Raw genomic sequence first — 20,890 nt, forward strand, 5'->3', positions numbered from 1 at the left:
AAGAACCGAGCCTATTAAGCGACAAGGCAAGAAATTTGAAGGGGGGCACAGCAAAATAAAGAGGAAGCATTGTGAGGTTGGAAAAACATACCTAACATATCTGTGCTAGCCTCCAACATTAGCTCGAGCATGCTATTTTCTCGGGTAGTGGCCCCCTTTGCTTCCAATACAGCAGTATCCTTGGCAGCCATAGCCTCTTTGGCTTGTTGGAGAGCAAGTTTTTCTTGTTCAGATGCTTTCCGAGACTGTTCCATCATTGCCAGAGTTTGTTTCTTCATGGATTGAAGTTGTTGTCGAAGTTCTTGCAAATCTTCCGACAAATGTTTGCTCGAAGAACCTTCAAGCGGGTCGTTATCAACTAGCATTTTCTTCGAGAAGGAAGAAGCAGGTGAAGCATCGGCAGAGCAAGGATTGGTCGAATAGTTATCAAATATTAACTGGAAAAGAAAGCGACAGGATCAATGATAGTGCCAGAAGGAATTTCATTGATCTCTAGAAAAATTCACATAGACATTACAAATGAAGTTCTCCAAAAGGACTACCAGGATAATTGTCGCCACAGCTAAATTGGCGACAAGGACAAAAGAGAGAGAAAGCAAAGAAAAAAAGAGGCATGCAACTAGACCTCCGGCCTTGATGAGCTAGGAGTTGAAGATGGCTTGATCCCAAGATAGGCCAGGATTTTCTTCGTATTGGGCTTGGCTGCCTTGATCAAAGACCGCCATTTTGTTTGCTCTATCTGCTCGGTGTCGCCAACCTTCATCCAATCAACAGTTTGTTGGCTGTCAGCGACCAAGGCAACAGTGCTCTCGACAGCAATCTTCATGTTCTCCTGGCGCATTTTCAGTCCAAGGTCTTCTGATGGATTGAAGCTCTGGGCAAGGGCAAGGAAAGTCTTGGGCTCCTCTTTCTTCGGAAAGAAGTAGGGGAATAGCTTCGACAATCCTGCGTCAGCATTCACCACGCCTTCACGAATTTCGGATCCATGAAACTCCAGATAAGAAAGTGCATCAAGGAGAGGATCATTGTCGGGATTCTCCAGATCAAACTCTTGGTTTGTTTGGCCTGCCACAGGAAATAAACGTTGGTCAAAAGCAAGAAAAAGCAGGTCCTATAAAAAATAGAAGAGATCGATAAAATTACCTTTGAAGCGCCGACTTTGCGAATTCAGGCGCTTGAGGATTCCCTTTTCACGAGCAGCCTGTGCGGCTTTGTGCTCGTTTAATGCAGCTTCAGCATCCTCAAGTCTCTTCTGCAGTTCCTCGACACTAGCAGCTTTTGCCTTGGCTTCATCAGCCTCTGCTTTGGCTTCGCTAGCAACAAGTTCGGCTTTCTTGCGGGCCGCTTCACTTTGCTCCAGTTTTTGAGCAAGAGTGTCGGCAAGCTTGTTGGCCTCTGCAAGTTTCTCTGTCGAAATAGAAAAGAAAGGTAAAAATTTCGACAAAAAAAGGAGCAAGAAGACAGAAACAACGACAGCAAAAAAGTTATTACCTTCAGTTCTGCTGGCATACTCACGGTACCCAATGAATTGGGATCCGATGCGAATAAGCTCTTTGATCATGGGCTATCAAAGAAGAACAAAGAAAGAGAAACATCGGTATGGAAAAAGAATGAAGGCGTAAAAAAGCAAATAGAGGAAATATAGATATTGGCAAGAAAATTAAAAAACTTACATCATCCAAGAGCAGAGTAGAAGAGCTACCCAATTGAGGGGCAGGCTCAATGATCGTTTCAATCCTTGTCCTTTTTGGTGAAGGAGCAAGGGGGCTTGATGGTGGAGTAGTGGTGACGACGTTTTGTTGAGGAGGCGAGGATTCTTCTCCTTCAACTGGCGTATCCGAGGCAAGTAAAGTATGTGACGTGCTCGTCCGAGGAGCCACATCAAAAGTTGGTACCTCTTCCTCATCATCGCTGTGATTAAAAATCGACAGCATAAAAAGCAAGACAAGACAAAAATTTCGAGTACAGAAATAAGGAGAAATAAAAATGACTTACGAGCTGACGAGGGATTCAAGATAAGGATCATAAGCTGCCTTCTGATGTGAAGGATCAACTTCTTCGGCTTTGTAAGTGCCGGAATGTTCGACATCATTCCTCTTCCTTTTGCCTTTTGGAGAAACAGCGGGAGGAGGAGATAGTGCCGACGCAGTGCCTTCGGAAGATCCCGCAGATTTTCGAGAATCCACGGGTTCATTCACCGAAGACGGAGCTTCTTGATTGTCATCAGTGACAATGGCCCTTTCTTCGACTTCTCCACCTTCAGGAAGAGGAGGAAGCGAGACAAGGTCTGGATGATTCTGTGCAAAATAAAATAGGGAGAGACGTTAGAAAAGAAGTTACAAAAAAGTTAGCAAAGCAACAACAAGACAATAGACAAAGATTACCTGGGGGAGTGGATTGGCGGCGCTGAATGGCTTTACACGACAAGAAGCAGGGACAGGATCTTTTTTGCTGAGAGATGAGATTTTTCGGACAAGCTTTTCCAAGTCTTTGACCTCCAAATCCACCGACAGCCGATCTTCATCCTTCTCGCCAGCATATTTCCATAGAGGATACTTGCGAGCTTCAAGTGGCTGCACTCTAGTCCTAAGAAAGTATGCACTGATTTGGATACCCGATAATTCTTTGCCGCGAGTATTTTGCAACTTGTGGATACGAGCCATCAAGGTTTCTGTCGACGCCCTTTCTTCTTCGGTGGCCTCCGCGTCCCAGGAGCGGCGGCGAAAGATTTTCTCGGCGCCATCAAAAGGAGGGATGTTGTCCTCCGCACATCCATGGTTCTCCTCCTGAATGTACAACCACTTCTTGCGCCATCCTTGAACTGAGTCAGGAATCTTGACGTCGAAGTAGTCGACAGTGGGCCGAACAGAAATCACAACGCCGCCTATATTATAGGCGACATTGGGCGAGCCATTACGGCGGCAGAAGAAAATGCGCTTCCATAGCGCCCAGTTAGGCTGGACACCAAGGAAGGACTCACACAGAGTGATGAAAATGGAAATATGGAGGATTGAATTTGGCGTGAGGTGGTGGAGTTGCAGACCGTAGATAAAAAGAAGTCCACGGAGAAAAGGATGAATGGGGGCGGAAAGACCGCGGATGAGGTGATCGACAAAACTTACCCGGTACCCCATTGGAGGGGTTGGGTAGCTTTCCTCATGGGGGAAGCACAATGCCTTGGGTTTCTTGCTGATCCCCAGCTTCTTGAGCATGTTGATGTCTTGAGTGGAAATCTTCGATCTTTCCCACTCCGCCGCCCCAAGATCCACGGCGGCCATGGAGGACTCCGGCGTGCTGTGCCTTGTCAATCGACGAGGTGGCATCAACAATGGCGCAGGATTCGCAGCTTGGAGGCGAGGAGTTTAGGAGGCTGTGGATCGCAGGAGGAATTTGCAGATGAGAGAAGGAGGACAGCGCGAGCGGAAGTGCTCAAGGAGGAAGAAGATGAACTTATATAGGGGTGCGGTGAACCGACGAACCGTTGGATAAGGAAAATGTGTGACAGATGATAGCCACGTGGCAACAAGGGTAAAAAAGTAATTCAACGTTGGGGAAGTTACGGTGCGTGCGCCAGAAAAAGCGGAGGACGTGTGTCCCCCACTTGCATGACGTGTCAAGATAGTGGATTAATTGGGCCCGCATGGCAGCGAGAAAAGACTTGTCGCAAATTTTTGACTAGCAATCGTGGCTATCGTCAGCAACAACGTCATCTTGGCAGAATAAAAAATTCGACTCAACAGCTTCATAAAAGGCGACACGGAAAAATAATGCTGAGCCTTTGATCAAATACAAGTTTTTGATCAAATGCTCGGGGGCTACTTTGGAAAAAAGGAAAAGATCCAGAAGGACAAAATGGAAATGGCGTGAGCCTATGACCAAATACAAATATTTGTTCATAGCCTCGGGGGCTACTCCCATCGGGAGCGCTGTTCGCGCACCCGAGAAATTATAAAACTTCGGGAGATAAAAGAAAATATAGCGGCATAATGCGTGGAGCCTACACCCAAGTACAAGTCCTTGGCTGTAGCCTCGGGGGCTACTCCCATCGGGAACGCTGCTCGCGTGCCCGATGAAATTATAAAAAAGAAAAAAAGAAAGAGAAAAAGAAAGATAGAAGAGCAAAAGAGTATATTTCGAGTTATAATTAACTCTACATATACTCCCATCGGGAGGGCAATATAAGTCATCTTTGACTCGATAAAATGTGCCATTCCAACAGCCGAAAAAGCACTCGACAATATATTCTCAGAACGCCAAAGTTGCGATCAATTTCTGAATGCCGCAAATTTGCGAAGGTAAGACCCCAGATCCGTTCTGCTGGGCGTGGCATCGCCGAAGACTGCGCTCTGCTACTTTTATCCGTATCAACAGATATGAAGAAAAATCCTAACGGACGCGTTAGGTACCCGATAAATTTTACTGGGACTCGATAGAATGGTAAGACCTTAAGCGGCACATGTCGAAGTTTACACCGGTATCCCGAGGTCATGTCCAGGGACGTGATCTTGAAGTAGGTTTTTGCGGATTGCCACTAGAGCAGTTAACTAGTACCTGATCCGTCAGATGAACTAGCCCCAACTACCATTATCCCTGTACAATATAGATGTTTATGAGAAGAAATATAGAAAAGTCAAAGCTGTCGAATAAAAATAAACAGTGGAGATTTTCCTTGACCCTACGATTCAAGCAAAATCTCGGGGGCTACTAACATAGGCATCCCAAATGGGCCTACCGAAGTTAGTACCCGGGGTTTACTGAAGGCCCACTACCCGAAGAATAAGAAGATTCGGAAGCCCAAGATAGTATTAAGGAAAGCTAGAGTTGTAATAGAAAGTCTTATTTGTAATCTTGCGGGATGAGTTAGAAACCTTCCCGGACTTTGTAACTTGTACAGCACGAATCCCTCGGCTCCGCCTCCTATATAAGGTGGAGTCGAGGGACGCAGAGATCATCGAATCATTGTTTACAAACCCTAGTTTTCATAATCGTCGAGTACTTTTCGGCTAAAACCTTCGAGATCTACTTGCCCTCTACTTCCAACTAAACCCTAGCCTACAATCCATAGGCATTGACAAGTTAATACCTTGTCAGCTGCTTTATTTATAAAGCCGGGCCATGTGGCCCTCTCTTTTAAAAACCTTTTGTTCCAACCTTGAACGTTCCAAAATCATTCATGTAAGGGTACATTGCCCCTATGTGTGGTTTTGGTAATTAATGACAACCCCTATGGACTAATGTTTTCATTGAGTTTATATGAAGGAATATTCCATAGGTACTACTTGCTCTCCATGTGTTGGATTCAAGTATGGATGCCATGAAGATAAAGGTATACCTTGTGTATTGGCATCAAGATCATCGGTATGAAGATATATATGTGATATGATCAAGAAGAAGAAATGAAGATGGAGTTCTTATGTGGAACTCAATATTAGCCATGCTCTATCTTATGTGAGTATGAGAAGATACAAGGTTGAGTTGGGCAAGTTCAAGATGAGCATCTTGAGTGAATCACATGCTTGAAGCTTGCCGTCCATTTGGTGATAATGGACATGTGAAGATGTGCATCAATGGGGCTTTCCCATCATAGTGTATGGGGGAGTATTTGTGAGTCTTCACGAAGCAACATTGATCAAGTAAGGCATTCCGGCTTGAGTGAAGCTTGAAGAGTTATCATCAAGATCAAGCGGGATGCGCAAGGCAAAGGTATGGACTTGCTAGGTTTTCCTTTTACCGGTCTCAAGGTGGATGTTGGGAGACCGGATTATAGGATAGATAGCCGCACTATTAAGAGGGGCTTTCGGTTGGGTAACTTGATCACATCGTCTTAGGGAGCTCAATCTTTGCATACTTTGCATATCCTTATTGCTTCTTGGTGTTTCTCTGTGTGAGGTTCTTGAGCTTGTTGCTAGCTTTACAACAAGCCCAAGTTCATCGAAAACGGAATCCGCATGCATCCTCTATTGCGTTTTCGAGTTTGGACGTCTTCACCGTTTCTTGACGGTGGGAGACTCCCTCTCTAAAATCATCTAAAAATATTCTGTGAGGAGTCTCCATATTTCCAACAAAATTGGTTTCATTCGAATCGGAGTTCGGGAGCATTAGTTATTAAAGAAAAGGGAAAAAGAGAAAAGAATAAAAAGAAAAGAAAAAAAAGAGGCGAGGCAGCCGGTTGGCCGCCCGGCCTGCCGGGCCGCGCGCCGGCCCACCCGGTCGTGACCGGCCCGGTGACCGGTGCCATCCGGACCGTGTCCAGTGGCCATTTGGCCCGCGACCGGTCTCGGGCCCGGTCCGGCTCCGGCCTGCCCGGCGCCTCCTCCGGCCCGGCCAGGGCGCCCGCTGGGCCGCCTCCGCCCGCGTGGCCCACGCGCCGCGCGCGCTCCTCGCCTATCCGTCGCCGCTGCGCGGGCTGCTGCCGCCCGGTTGCTGGGCCGGCCAGACCAGGCTGCCGACCGGGCTCCTCAGCGCCCAGGCCGGTCGGCCGGCCTGGCAGCCGGCTGGGCACCTTTTCCTGGCCGTTTTTCTTGTCTTTTTCTCTGTTTTTTTCCCCAACGGTTATTTTTCTCCCTAGACTATAAATAGCCCTTCTTCCACCTTGAGCAACCAGTTCTTCCCATTCTCTCACCTCCATTGTTGCTATTTGAAGAACTTGCTCTCCCCCTTGATTCCTCCAACCATTCTTGCTCATATTTGAGGATTTGAGAGAGGAGATCTAGATCTACACTTCCACCAAACCATTTCTTCTCTAAGTGAGGGAATCTCTTGGGATCTAGATCTTGGAGTCTTTGGTTGACTTTCCCCCTTGTTCTTCCTCTCCAATCTCATCCTAGCATTCGTTGCTTTGGTGGGATTTGAGTGTGAAGGACTTGAACACCTCCGGTGTTCTTGCTTTGCATCATTGCATAGTGTTGAGCTCTCCACCATGATTTGTTCGAGTGAGAGACCGTGAGCTTGTTACTCTTGGAGGGTGACCTCCTAGTTGGCTTGGTGATTGGTGCTCCGGTGATCTCTTCAAGAAGATTGTGAAGAGACCCGGGCTTCTCCTTCGTGGAGCTTGTGAAGTGGTTGTGGAGCTTGCCATCTCCGGAGCGGAGGAAAAGCTAACCATAAGGAAAGGGCCATTATCCTTCGTGGGTGTGGTTCGGAGAATAGGGTGAGCCTTCGTGGCGCGGGGAATCCTTCGTGGGACCTCCATTCCTCCAAACGTGACGTACCTTGTTGCAAAGCAAGGGAATACGGGAATACATCCTCGTCTCCGCGTGCCTCGGTTATTTCTATACCCGAGCTCGCTTTCCTTGTGATAGCCATCGTGCTTGAAGTACATATATCTTGCTATCACTTGTGCTACATATATCTTGTGCCTATCTTGCTTAGCTCTAGTTGCTATTGTTACACTTAGTTGAGCTTAGCATATTTAGGGTTTGTGCTTGTAAACTAAACGATAGTTTAATTCCGCATTCTTACAAGACAAATCCGCGAGAGTTTGTAATTACCTATTCACCCCCCCTCTAGGCGACATCTCGATCTTTCAATTCATCCAAACATTGGCCCAACTTTAGGATGGTGGTATTGCATCTCGAGGTTTTAAAAAACGTGGGGAAAAAATCCAAGATAGCTTGAAATACAATAACATGCAAAATTTCATCAAAATAAGCATTGCACAACAATTTATATCATGTACTCCATCTATTCAGTAAATATAATGTGTTATTACAACTAATATGTGTATATTGGTTGTAGTAACATCTTATGTTATGCAACAGATTTAAGGGTATTTTACCTTTGACCATTGTTTTGGTTAATGATGATACTGAAGCTAGAGACAGATTAATGTTACCTACAAGTGTTATACCCCAGGTTTTAGTTTGTACTCTAGTTGCCGATGGAAGATGGTTGGAGACCTCCATTCATTAAGGCAGAAAAGTGTGAGAGCTTTCCATTTATTCCGCTTATATTTATGTTTGAGATAAACAGGAAACACCGTGCTATTAAGAGGGGTGATCTCGATGAGCTTCATGGGGATGTTAACCAGAGCCAAAAAAACACATATCCTACCCAACATATATCACCAACACACAAATATATGAGAGTTTAGCACATTGGGAAAGTAGTGCTTTGGGAAGTTCATTTGCGTGACATGTGCCAGTCTGTGTGTGTCGGTCTAACAAACCTCCACACCGATAGGATCGGTGGCTCCTGTTTGCAGCAAAGGTATGGAACAACCATGCATGTCGGTCAGTCTAGGTTGCAGCACCAATACACTAACCTAGCCGGTCCGTTGCCCGGTCGACTGGCCCAGGCACTAACACTGTCGGTCCTGGAGTCGGTTCCACCGAGAGGGTGCATGGAATTCTTCAACAGGCTAGTTTTCTCCCTTGGTCTATAAAAGCTCCTTCTTCCTCCGTGAGGAGGTCAACTCAACCATTCATATCAAAACATTGAAGGTCTCTCCCCCACTACTAGTGAAACACAAAAGCTCGCACATTTCACCCAACCAAATACAAATATATTTGGTAAAAAGCAAGAGGAAGTCCTCGACTATAATCTCACCAAGCCATATTTTGTACCCTTGATTGCATCGAGCTAACTTGTTACTCTTAGATTTATGTGAAACCCTAGGTGGCTAGGGTCTACGGCGGCTTATGGCCTATGATTTACCCCGTGGAAAGTTCGTGAGCGTTTTGAGGCTACCTCAAAGACCTAGCACTAGTGATGGATCTTCTACTTCTTGGAGGAGGCCCACGGAGAAAAGTTGAGCCTCTGTGGTGCTTGAGAATTGTTCGTCGCACATCGGGCTTACATCTTCATCTCTAGCGTGCCTCAGATATTTCTATCATATCTCTTTACTAGTGTGGTTTAAGGTATGATAGCACTCCTACTTGAAGTACTTGTATCATCATATAGGTTGGCTCACCTATTTTGCATTAGGCCACTTCATCTATCTGCTTAGCCTATTTTTTAAGATACTAAAATAAATTTTGTAGAATCAATTCAACCCCTCCTCTAGCTTACCATATCTACCTTTCAACTAGAAACCTCTATCAAGATATTTGTTAGATCATGCATTTTAAGATAGTCAAGGAAATTGAAATAGAAGTGAACAAAACATATAGACAATTCATATAAGTGGCATAGTTTAATATTTAAATACATGCAATTTATGTTTTATATTAGAAATATTTAGATCTAGTTATGATGATTCTGTCAAATAAATATTGTTTTGTTGGAAAACAGATGTTCGATTGGTTTGATCTTATATTTAATTCTTAAGAAATAACTCACATATCCCGGATCATAGCTAAAAATACTAAAATGAACTAATACAAATATATATGAACATATATTTTGAAATAGAAACCAGCTACTTCATCCGATCCAAAATTACTTGCAATGTATTATACAAATAACAAAAGGTGCAATGTAATATCTTGAAAAGATAACAGCTAATCCAAGATTCATTTCAAAACATGGCTTAAATTTGTTTATGTCTACTTTGAGTTACATGCCTTGGGAATGTAAATAAATAATGAAAAACAAAATATTTGTACTAAATAGTGGAAAATGTACTAGTTGAAATCATATGTAGCTAAAATGAATTATAAGTAAAAATGTTTGGTATAAACAAGCTACGGCCAGCAGATAATTCTTTAATAGTGCATAATTCTTCAACATGATTTCAAAAAAAATCTGATATTCACCTTCTTTTTTACCCTAGGGAAAATAATGGTGTGTTTTTCTATGTACCATCAAAAAAATATAACTTACTGCAATGTCCGTCGCATTTTCACATAGGAAGACCTTATTCTACGATACATTTAGAAAGATATACTTACTTCGTCACCCACTGCCCTCTTTTAACCATAGAAAATACTACAATTTCCTTATGTAGCAACACCAGAAATATAAGTACCCTACCATCCGATGCCTCTTTCACCTGCACTTATGCGGCACTTCAACAAATGATATATAGTATTATTTACACAATATTTTAACCAGCGATCTAGATACCAAAAACGAGGCGAACCAACTATCTAGATACCAAGGGAGTGGCGAAGGTACCTCGCCCTTCCGTGTCGAGGTAGTCATTTCCAACAAACATGTTCTGACAGGTAACATGCATGTCACAATAGGGTTTAACCTCCCGTGAGGAACAACTTTTTATGTACTCGTGACTACATCCGCCTATATATATGCAAGGCCACACATTAGAGTATTAAGATCTTATTTGGTTTTTGGATAAAGAAGGGACCGAAGAGTCAAGCGCTGCATTTATTCGGTGGGTTTGTATTTTACATAGAGGACCTCAGAAAGAAAAAAGCAATTAAATCAAGCCCTCAAATTTTTACAAAGAGGTACTTGAAGAAAAGTTTTAAAATGTATTTAGGCCCCTTTCCACCGTGGAAGAAGATGCACTCGACATCGCGGATGCTGGTGCCGTCATATGGGACGTAACTACTTGACACTAGGCTGGTATTGAGCACCGTGGCAGGGTGGCTAAAGGGCCTCCTTGATGGCACACTGGCCAAGAGGTTGAGGAACCACCCCCGTACAATCCATTTTTTATTTGTCTTGGGGCCTCTTTGGGTTGAAGAATCCCATCGGAATTTTTCCCTACAAGGAAGCCCGCCCTTTGTATCGTAAGAACGAGGTGACCAGATTTCTACGCAAGTTGTTGATATGCGATGTATTCCATAGGAATCTAATAGGAGCTTAACAATCAATTTTTTTACCTTCGGAAGTCCAATGCACTTGCATTATATATCTCACTACTATCTCTCTCCAAATCATCTAAAGAATTTTGTATTTGTTTCTTGTGTACCATCCAAAGACACCTACAAAATACCTTCCTTTATGTCATTCTAGAAAATAATACTATGTTTGAAATCTTGTGGGGTCCTACGGTTTTCTTATTCATATGCCTCTTTGATTCACAGGATTTCAAAATCGTAGGACTAGGAAAAACACAAGAATGTGATACGATTGCATGTGCAATTTTTTTGCGTGTCTGTCAAAATGGATGTTTTGTTAGCAAGAATAGGAAAAACACGACGATCCTAAAAGGCATATAATTAACTAAAGTATAAGAAAATGTAATGTGAGATTAGGTAATTATTATGTAGCCCTTTGCGGTGTTCTAAAAGGTCTAAGTGGATTGTGGTTTTTTTGTTTTCAATCTGAAACCAAAACCAAAGGAGAAGTTCATCCATATTGTATATACTCTACTGCTTGAAGTAAGTGGACGAAGAATTTTTTCCTATGCTGTGCTATGGATCACTATATCTCTATTATGATTCATGAATCTAGAACTACTTGGTTCGCCTTAAACCCTCAAATCAACAATAACATCATTTTCTTCAAAACATTGAACATTCCAAAATTATTCGTCCATACATTCGCTCAACTTAAGCACGGTGTGTTGCAGCTCGAGGTTTTAAAAACGCAGAAGAAAATCCAAGATAGCATGAAATACAATAACATACAAAAGTTCATACAAGTAAGGAAAAAATTATATCATGTACTCCCTCCATACAATAATATAAGATGTTATTACAACCAATATGTGTACATTGATTGCAATAACATCTTATATTATGAGACGAGTGAAGTAGAAAAAGGAAACACTCCAGTGAAGTTTTGCAAGTTCTCATTCTAGCATTCCATGCGCACTCACATGATCGTTTCCATATTTTTGTTTTGAAAATCTCGAATGCAAAACCACATGCAAATTTTTTAAAAACATGGACATACATATCAACATAAAAACACCGATGCCAAAAATAGGTCGGTCAACGATACGAAAAAATTCCATGAACTAGAAAATACAAGAGAAATATGTTTAGCTTGTACTCCCTCCATTCATATGCAACGGAGGGAGTATTCAACACTACACATGTGGCTGTATATTTACAATTTGCAGGTTTTCATTTTTTTTTTTGGTGCCATGCTTTGTTATGTTATGTTTTGTAAACCTCTGGATGCAAAATTACCATCCTCTGCTCACTTATGTAAACATTCCGCTTCAAGGGTCTCTTCACAACACATAATAACTATAACATAAGTCAGGAATTGATAGGATGAAACATAAATACAGACGATGTTGTAACTTGTTGAATTCCAAAAATAACTAAAATTCAAAATTTGCAAAACTGCGTTTCTGACACTTGACAACTATGTCCGCGTTCCTTTGCTCAAAAGAGCAGATGTGTTTGATGGATCAAAGTTTGCAAAGTGTTGATTTAAAAATCCTCCACTCCAAAAGTATACTTAATGTAACCATGGAACACCCTCCTGTGTAGCCGGCGGTTTACTTTTCCACGTTTTGATTACAAAAACTATTTTACACGTTTTGCTCCATATTATGTGCACGTCCATCCCTCATGTTCCAAATATAAAAGAAGTTCGTTTTTAACTGAACTGACAGCCTGTGCACTAAAATTAGACTACCAAAAACAGAAACGCACGGCCCTACAAAGCCTTTTTTTCACCCACAAAGCTCACCTCCTCCCCCCCTGCCTCCCGTCCACGCAGAAGGACCAACGATACAGCCGCCGACGGTCGTCGGCGTATCGTTGGTCCGATCAAAGACGACGACGACGACAACACCTCAAGGGACACCGGCAAGAACAGACTCGCCGGCCATGGGTCTGTTCTTCCGCAAGTCCTCCAAGCAGACCGGCAAGCTCAAGTCCCTTCTCAAGCTCGCCATCTCACGTGTCGCCATTGCACGCCGGCCACGCCTGGCTCGCAAGTCCATTGCCTCCGGCGACGTCTGCCAGCTCCTTGCCCTCGGCCAAATCGACCGGGCTATCCACCGGGTGCGTACATATGACCATGTGCACATGGATTGCAAATTCGTATTGTTTGTAATGCTAGCGTCTTCCTGTGTGCAGGCAGAGCAGGTCATCAAGGAGGACAACATGCTGGAGGCGTTGGGCAACGTAGAGGCCTACTGCAAGTGCCTCATCCAGAAATCTGCGCAGCTTGACAAACCCCAGTACGTAACTGATCAACCGACCTGGCATTGCTAGCCTCCGATAGGATGGCTTATGAAGCTTGTTGCATGGCTTGTAGTATGTGTTAATACATATGTTGGGGTCAAGAAAACTAATGTGTTTAGTGCGCAGGGAGTGTAGCGAGGAGATCAGGGAAGCGGCCGCCGGCGTCATTTTTGCTGCCAAGTGGTGCAGCGACCTGCCGGAGCTGCAGCTTACACGCGACATCCTCGCAGACAAGTTCGGCAACGAATTTGCTGCGCAGGCCAAAGAGGGCACCGCCTTTGTCGATCCTGCGGTAAGAATTCCGATTCTTCATTTCCGGACGTCCGTTGATCGATTTGGTGTTGCAAAGAGGAAATGCGACACTGACATGCTTGGTTTGTTTCGCCAACTCCCATTGCAGCTGGTGTGGAAGCTGTCCGGAGACACGGCCAACATGGAGCTGAAGAAGAAGGTGACCAAAGCGATCGCCGCCGAGAACAACATCTCGGTGGACTTCTCCTAGATCATGTAAACAATCCAGGATGAAAAAAACGATGTTGTACAGTCAGAAGCTTGTCAATCTAGGACTTCATCCGTGGAAGTTAGAGCAAGACGATGACCACCATCCTCGCTCAGACAGGGCGAACGGCTTCGGCTGAAGAGCGACGATGTGAATGCGTGTGGCATTTCCAACTTTGATCGATCAGCCTGATAAGCTGAAGATGGCGACATCTTCAGGTGTGCACAAGAAGATGAAGTATTTCCTATACATTTTTTGCTCAAAATGTAGCAATTTGGGTTGGGGTAATGCCATGTGTACGTTCAAAATTAGCATCGGGAGAGTGTCGTGCAGAACTAAGGCTCGTTGTACAAGAGAATGGAAGACAATTGTATTTCACTCTTACACTTGAACAATGGAATGCAATTTTTTTAGCATATATGGAAACCGAGGCTGCATTTCACGCCTTCTGTAGATGTCCGATGGCGAGGGACCTCTGGAGTGCCACGGCGGAAGCCTGTAAGATTCCTGCGGTGGATGACATGATCCAACACTGGCTCGGAGTGGCTCCTTCATCAATTGAATTGAAGTTCTGAATTGGAAGGGCTAATTAATGCCGCTTATGACCCTTTGGCATATCTGGCATGTCCGAAATGAAGTGGTACAACCCAAGGCCTCGACCGCCGATTGAAGCATCAAAGGCGATTCCTATGTAGTCATCTCAACTCGCTGCTCTGCATCAAGCAACACCCAGAGGACAACAACGTAAAAGGGAAGATGGTAGTTGGCAGTAACCAAGCCAAGTTGCGAGGGAAGGATGCAATCCAGACATCAGTCTGCCAAGTTTCATCTAGGTGGTTGGAGGGTAGTTGTACCCCAACCCACCAAAGTTTAAACCCCAGATTTGACATCTGTGTATCTCATAAAGGCAGAATATTCATTCCGTGGGAGGCGATGTTTCCATCGACAGTGAGGCACCTATGGTGATTTCGTCAATTTCAATTTCAAGATCCAATCCACCCGCTCAGTCTTTCGAAGGTGCTCATAGGGGTAAGGTGTGCGTGTGTACGTTCATAGGGTTGAGTGTATGCGCGTGTATGTGAGCGTCTACGTTTGTATTGTGTTTTAAAAAAAGCCTCCAGACGGAACGATCAATTTAAATGTTGGCGGGTCCTTTCCGTCGAGTGCAAACAATGGAGGAGCGGGGATGGTGCTGCGAGACCACCACTGAAGCCATCAAGGGCACGTTTGGTAGGCTGCATGGATTTCCTGCACCACTGCGCCAGCGAGATGGGCCTCCCTGTGCGTGGTGAACGGACCATGGGTCATGAAATACGGGTCGTTTGGTAGCCTGGGCGGCCTTTTCTGAGCCGGAGAGGGAAGCCAGACCCCATTGTTTGGTTGCCTGCACAGCCTACTTTCTTCCCTGCTCGTGCAATCCACACGCTATTTGGTTGTAGATAGGGGCGAGCTGTGGTAAACCCTCCCCTTAGAGTGCTGAGGTTAATCAGCACTACTAATAACTGAATTACAACACACATCAGATTCAGTTCATCAGAAAAGATGCTGGTAATTTACAACAACTACTTAGTGGGCGATGCATAACGAGCGAAGCAACTATACTTCGTGATGCATCGCAGGTTCATCACACGAGGGGTTAGTGTATACCACCTCGAACAAGTTCATCATTACAGACCGATGATCAGCTTGAAGCAAGTCCTAGCTAATGGAGGGATATGAGACCACCTCCCAAAATGAGCAGATCATGACCAAGGATGCAGAAGCACTAAGCAGGAAACTGGTTGCGAAGCCAGGTCCTTAGCCAGGTCCTCCTCTCCGGTGGCTGCAGCTTACGGTACTGGGCATACTCTTCTTCGTTTTATGCAGTGAAGTCGATAGCCCTGATCATCAACTTAGGTTGGTACAGCTGCGCCCTGCTGACAAACCGGGGCGTGAATATCGTCTTCATCTGAGCATAGTTCGTGACCGGGGTCCCAACGTACTGATGATGCCCGGGTTGCGCTGCAATCCACAAGGAACAACTATTAGTGCGGACGACATTCACATATACATATCTATGAAGGAACTCAATGAAGCTTACTACATGAATGTACTCGTTCGTCGTATCTTCATCAGCAGCATAGAAGCAGCAACCATCTTCGCTCCAGTCTAGATTGCCATCGGTTTTGATCTTCAGTATGACGATCAACTTGGCCCTCCAATTTCTGATGTGGTTGTAGAGCTGAAGAGTGGTCACGTGTATACCAGCGAATGATAGAACATCATCATCTACCTTCTTCATATGTTGCTGTTTGAATCCCATGCTGAAACAGACGCCGCTACGGACGAGCTGAACAAACTGGTTCACAACAAACTCTGATAGCCCAGGTTTCCAAACCATGGCTGGTTTGCTTGAAATCATAGATTGCTCAGCATTAACGGTACGAGCAGAAAGATCAAGGGAGCCCAATGGTATGATCGCCTACATGAAAAACACTAGCAGATCAATGAACTACCACTACCACATCCACATCCTTAAGCAGTACCACTATCAGATCAATAAACTACCACTACCACATCCACATCCTTAAGAAGTACCACTAGCAGATCAATAAACTACCACTACCACATCCACATCCTTAAGCAGTACCACTAGCAGATCAATGAACTACCACTATCACATCCACATCCTTAAGCAGTACCATTAGCAGATAAATGAAATACCACTACCACATCAATTTAGAGCGAGAAAAGTAAGAGCGGCCTTACAGTCAGCCACACGCAGCACCGAGGTCGGGGAAGCAGGGACCCTGGTTAAGATGCAGGCAGCACCAACGTCCCAGTGGTAGAGTCATATGCAACCTAGACAACCTCCACAACCTCGACCGGGGACAAAGGAATGTCCTACAATGGCTTCGTTCAGACTAGCCCTGTGTACCCACAAGATCTACATCTAAGGATATGGTTTGCAGAAGCTTACCACAACCGAAGTCATCGACGCAGAGAAAGAAGATGACCATCCACGGCCAGTAGCCGCCACAACCACTGTCGCCCCCGCAAGCCTCGCCGACCGTGCGGGTGAGGAAGAGCCGACCATGTCGCTAGACCGGGAAGGATGGATGAGCTCGAAAGGGTGGATGGGGGATTTGGATTTGGCGGTGAGAGAGCCGCCCAATATACGCGGCGAAAATTCAAGCGCGGTGACCGAATTCATCCCGCCGAGATTTCGCCGTCCCGCACGGACTCGCGCCGTCTCCCGCGGTGGCTCTGCGGGAGCGCGGTGTTCTCGAGTTCTGTCAAAACGGGGGTAGCTCGCTAGAAACGGCCGAACCCGGCGTTCCTGCAGGGCTTGGCCCGAGGGTGCTTGGCCGAAAAATGCTGGACCGATGGAAGCCAAAGGACGCTCAAGCTACCAAACGCGCCCCAAACTGTCAGCATGTACGGCAGACTGGAATCAGAGCTAGAAGCTTGCACAGAAGGAATTGGATTAGTGCTGGAATTCTATAATGAACCCTGCATAGTACAAATAGATTGTTCCATAATGAACCCTGCATTGTAGAGATGGATTGTCCCGAAGCTGTTGCAATGATCAATTCAGCAGGAATTGACCGATCAGCAAACACTTTCGTCGTCCAAGAAATTCGAAGGTTGTTGTGCTCTAAATACACAAGCCATGAGAGAACCAGCGTACAATATTACTCTCGTCCACACCTACGACGTACCTCTCCCTCTCTGTCTCTACTCTCTACGGAACAGCCGGAGAGATGAGTTCCGGAAGACTCCGATGCGAATGGAATAGTGCATCTTTTGCCTGGAGTTCACAGGATCGGGTGGTGTTCGGTCGCGTGCATCCATACTTTTATTCCGACCGTTTGGTTCGGAAGGAGCAGCGCGAAGCTCTGTTCTGTGTTGACATCAAGAGATTTTTGGTCCATGGTGAAGTCAGAAACAGAATTTCATGAAGGCAAGATTGGAGGATTAGCGAAAGAAGGTTAAAGTCTCCGCGATGTTGAGGAACTGTATTTCAGGTGTTGTCTAGGGGTGGATGTTGGTAGGCCTGGGATACTCTAGCGGAACTTTTCTTTCTTAGTTTTCTTTTATCTTTTTTGGATGTGTGCATCCGTACTACCAATAGGGTGTTGCGTTGTTGCAGATGCTGGATGTAATTGATATTTTTTGATATTAATATATTTCCTTTATCGAAAAATCCATCGGGATAAGAATAATGTAAGCCAATCTGGCAAACTTTGGTAGAATAAACACTAGGACTACGACCTGGGTAGCATCCGGACCTGATGTTGTGTTGCAGGCATGGCTGAGTTATTCTAAATTCGCAAAAAAAAAAAAAAAAAAAAAAAATTTGAGCTGCCTAAGGTGCGTATAGTTGGACAGGTAAATGGGTCGAGGAGACAGAACGTCAATGTTTTAGAGCATATCCATCCAGTTAATCAAGTGTAAAAACAACAACTTCCTCAGTTCGTATTTAATTAATTTTAATTAAAAGCATCGATACTTCATTTTTTCTCTCCCTCGCGTTGATTTAAACCAAATGGAAGGAGTAGAACAATAGTCTTATTTCACAAAGATCCTGGATGAAGAAACCGAGCTAAAATGACCGAACTAGGGTTCTTGAATGAAGAGGCAAGGCCATATACCAAATTAAACGGACGAGGTTGCCCGCATTGTCTGCCTCCTCAGGTGCCGCCATCAACAACTACACATCTCTTTCCCAATTTCCTACTCTCATCCGTATCAGAAAAATTACTATGGACATGTCCTAAAATGAGTTACTGTTTAACTAACTTTTTCTTAGGGTATATTGTTTAACTAACTGCAACCTTACTTAACAAAGGTTTTAAAACCGAGCCATGGGCCTACATATTCTTGCCCCTCCAAGCCAGACTTCCTCATTGAGTCCACAAGCAACTCAACTGATCGTCTCCCACCTTCTCCAATCTCCTGTCCACGCAAAGGACCAGCAATACAACCAAGATAGGCATTCATATAACCGAGCATCAAAGCCAACACCACCGAAACACCATCAAGTCCAGCCATGGGATTGCTCCGCAAGACTTCAAAGCAGACAGCGAAACTCAAGTCCCTTCTCGAGCTTGCTGTCACCCGGATCGCTGTCGCCCGCCAGCCTCGCGTTGCTCGCAAGTCCATCGCCTCCAGCGATGTCAGCCAGCTCCTTGCCCTCGGCCACCTCGACCGTGCTCTCAGCCGCGTGCGTACCGGTCACCTTCACGCATGCCAACATGAAACAAGATGTGGTATACTCTGATTAATTCGATGTAGTCTTACAAATTCCAGTGTTTCTCTTCCCAGACAGAGCAGGTTATCCAGGAAGACAACATGTTGGAGGCGTTCGGCATCATAGAGCTCTACTGCAATCGGCTCATCGAGCAGGCTGCGCAGTTGGACAAGCCACAGTATGTTAGGCTTCATCACACCTGACGTGATCTTTGTTCTCATATTTGGCCCTCTATGGTCCCATGAACGGTTGCATGGCATGGCTATTCTTTTTGGGCTGTAGGGAGTGCAATGAGGAGTTAAGGGAAGCGGCAGCCAGCATCATGTTTGCTGCCGGCTGGTGCGGCGACCTGCCGGAGCTGCTGTTTGCCCGTACCATCCTTGCTGACAAGTTCGGCAATGACTTTGCTGTGGCAGCCAAGGAGGGCACCGACATCGTCGATCCCATCGTAAGAATACTTATTCATTTGATCATTTCTAGTATGTCCCACTGATTCGTAGAGGAAAGAGGGACTGCAGAGTTAACCTTTTTGTTGCCATTGCAGCTGGTGTGGAAGTTGTCCGGAAACACAACGAACATGGAACTGAAGAAGAAAGTGACCAAAGAGATTGCCGCAGAGAACAATATCTTGGTGGACTTCTCTGGGATCCCAGAAGAAACAGAGGATGTCTTGGTGGACTTCTCTGAGCTTCAGGAAGTAACTGATGATGGCAATAGCAACATTCAGGAGCTCATCGATGAAATGTCCTGCCAGGACGACATGGATGGAAGTTCAGAGTTAGAAGACGACCATCAACACTCACACATAACAAATACCTCCGGTCTGGAGAGCGACGAGAATGTACAAATCAATACCAACTCTGATGGATCAGATGATGAGATCAAAGGCAAGCGGAGCCGAAAATGGTGGCACCTTGGGTGCACATAAAAGGATAATATTTCTCTGCATCCGGCCAAATATGTAGTGATCTGGGTGGGGCAATGCCATATGCGCATCCCAAAACCACCAAACTAGGAATAGTGTGCTAAGGGTATACTTTCAAACTATGTAACAGTATCTCAATATTAAACTAGTTCAACTGTATCATCTAAAAAATAAATACCATGGGGGAAACCTGGTTGCTAATGCTACAACAAAACCACGTTGCTTACAGCCTTGGACCAGATGGTAACCTGTCCACTGCTTGATCACCACCCTTCAGTACCTTGATGATATTGCTCTACACAAATACTTCCTCCGCTCCAAATTAATTGACCCAACTGTCTAGATACGCATGTATGTAGACAAAGCTGAGTCAATTAATTTGGAACAGAGGGAGTAACAATCATATCACTACGTTATCAAACCTACTACATTTGACTTTATGCTGTTGCAAGTATTTTGTAAACATTATTATGCGGGCATCTGTTTGTAAAAAAAAGGAGACCAAGGACTAGACCTTGGTGGCATAATTATTATAGAAGAAACCACTTGAGCAACCTTGCTGAGTACAAGAGTCGAAAACCAGGGTGGGCTGCACACATCTGTTTGTAAACCCCAATCTCCTTACTTCTGTATAATGGGCAGACTAGTGAACGCCATGAATCAGAAAAACTGAAAGATATCTTGTGTGCTGACAAAATACCAAGTATAACTACTAGAGAACCAAGAAACATTAAGCAAACCATATCAGCAAGAAAATTAGAGATGGAGAAGATTGGCCCGAGCGGCAAACAAGATATGGAAGGGGAAATAAGACATGGTGAAGGTGCCCTGCAAAGATCATCACAATAAAAGGGCACCACCCAACACGCAAGCCAGGGGATAGCCGGGCAAACAAGATATGGAGGGGCAAGTAAGACACAGTGAATGTTCCCTGCAAAGATCATCTCAAGAAGTCCCTGCAAACATGTGGGTTAGGGGATAGCCGCAGGGCTAGCAATGCACGCTGTGATGCTCTTCTATGTCAAAGCAGAACCCTGATCTTCAGCTACCCAACAGCATCCACTTACCATACCAACACGGCAACATGAAAAAGAAACATCTCAGGAATTATTGTTTCAGTCTATCTCCATGTTACACAGGGCTAGAGGGGTTTGGTGTGATTTCTCTAAATCTGGTAGACACTACTCGGCGCAGAGCCAATCTATTGCTTTTCTCACGACAACTTATTCCATGCGCAC

At 44.9% G+C, this 20,890-nt stretch overlaps 2 protein-coding genes across 2 annotated transcripts; both read left to right on the forward strand.

Moving 5' to 3' along the window:
* Positions 1–12,481: 12,481 nt before the first annotated feature.
* On the forward strand, positions 12,482–13,632 carry LOC127296179 (uncharacterized). The gene is made up of 4 exons (XM_051326211.2): positions 12,482–12,812; positions 12,888–12,991; positions 13,122–13,287; positions 13,396–13,632. Exons 1-4 carry the CDS (start codon positions 12,636–12,638, stop codon positions 13,495–13,497), a joined length of 549 nt encoding a protein of 182 aa, XP_051182171.1. The 5' UTR covers positions 12,482–12,635; the 3' UTR covers positions 13,498–13,632.
* A 4,894-nt stretch (positions 13,633–18,526) lies between these two features.
* Positions 18,527–19,811, forward strand: LOC127296180 (uncharacterized). The gene is made up of 4 exons (XM_051326212.2): positions 18,527–18,700; positions 18,802–18,905; positions 19,010–19,175; positions 19,272–19,811. Exons 1-4 carry the CDS (start codon positions 18,527–18,529, stop codon positions 19,653–19,655), a joined length of 828 nt encoding a protein of 275 aa, XP_051182172.1. The 3' UTR covers positions 19,656–19,811.
* Positions 19,812–20,890: the final 1,079 nt, after the last annotated feature.

Source organism: Lolium perenne, chromosome 4 (genome assembly GCF_019359855.2).
Source record: "Lolium perenne isolate Kyuss_39 chromosome 4, Kyuss_2.0, whole genome shotgun sequence".
NCBI classification, from domain to species: domain Eukaryota; kingdom Viridiplantae; phylum Streptophyta; class Magnoliopsida; order Poales; family Poaceae; genus Lolium; species Lolium perenne.

Coding starts and splice junctions, on each gene's coding strand:
- LOC127296179 (XM_051326211.2), top strand. CDS start 12,636: ATGGGTCTGTTCTTCCGCAAGTCCTCCAAGCAGACCGGCAAGCTCAAG. Junction 12,992..13,121: donor GCGCAGCTTGACAAACCCCA/GTACGTAACTGA, acceptor TTTAGTGCGCAG/GGAGTGTAGCGAGGAGATCA. Junction 13,288..13,395: donor CCGCCTTTGTCGATCCTGCG/GTAAGAATTCCG, acceptor CTCCCATTGCAG/CTGGTGTGGAAGCTGTCCGG.
- LOC127296180 (XM_051326212.2), top strand. CDS start 18,527: ATGGGATTGCTCCGCAAGACTTCAAAGCAGACAGCGAAACTCAAGTCC. Junction 18,701..18,801: donor TCGACCGTGCTCTCAGCCGC/GTGCGTACCGGT, acceptor TTCTCTTCCCAG/ACAGAGCAGGTTATCCAGGA. Junction 18,906..19,009: donor GCGCAGTTGGACAAGCCACA/GTATGTTAGGCT, acceptor TTTGGGCTGTAG/GGAGTGCAATGAGGAGTTAA.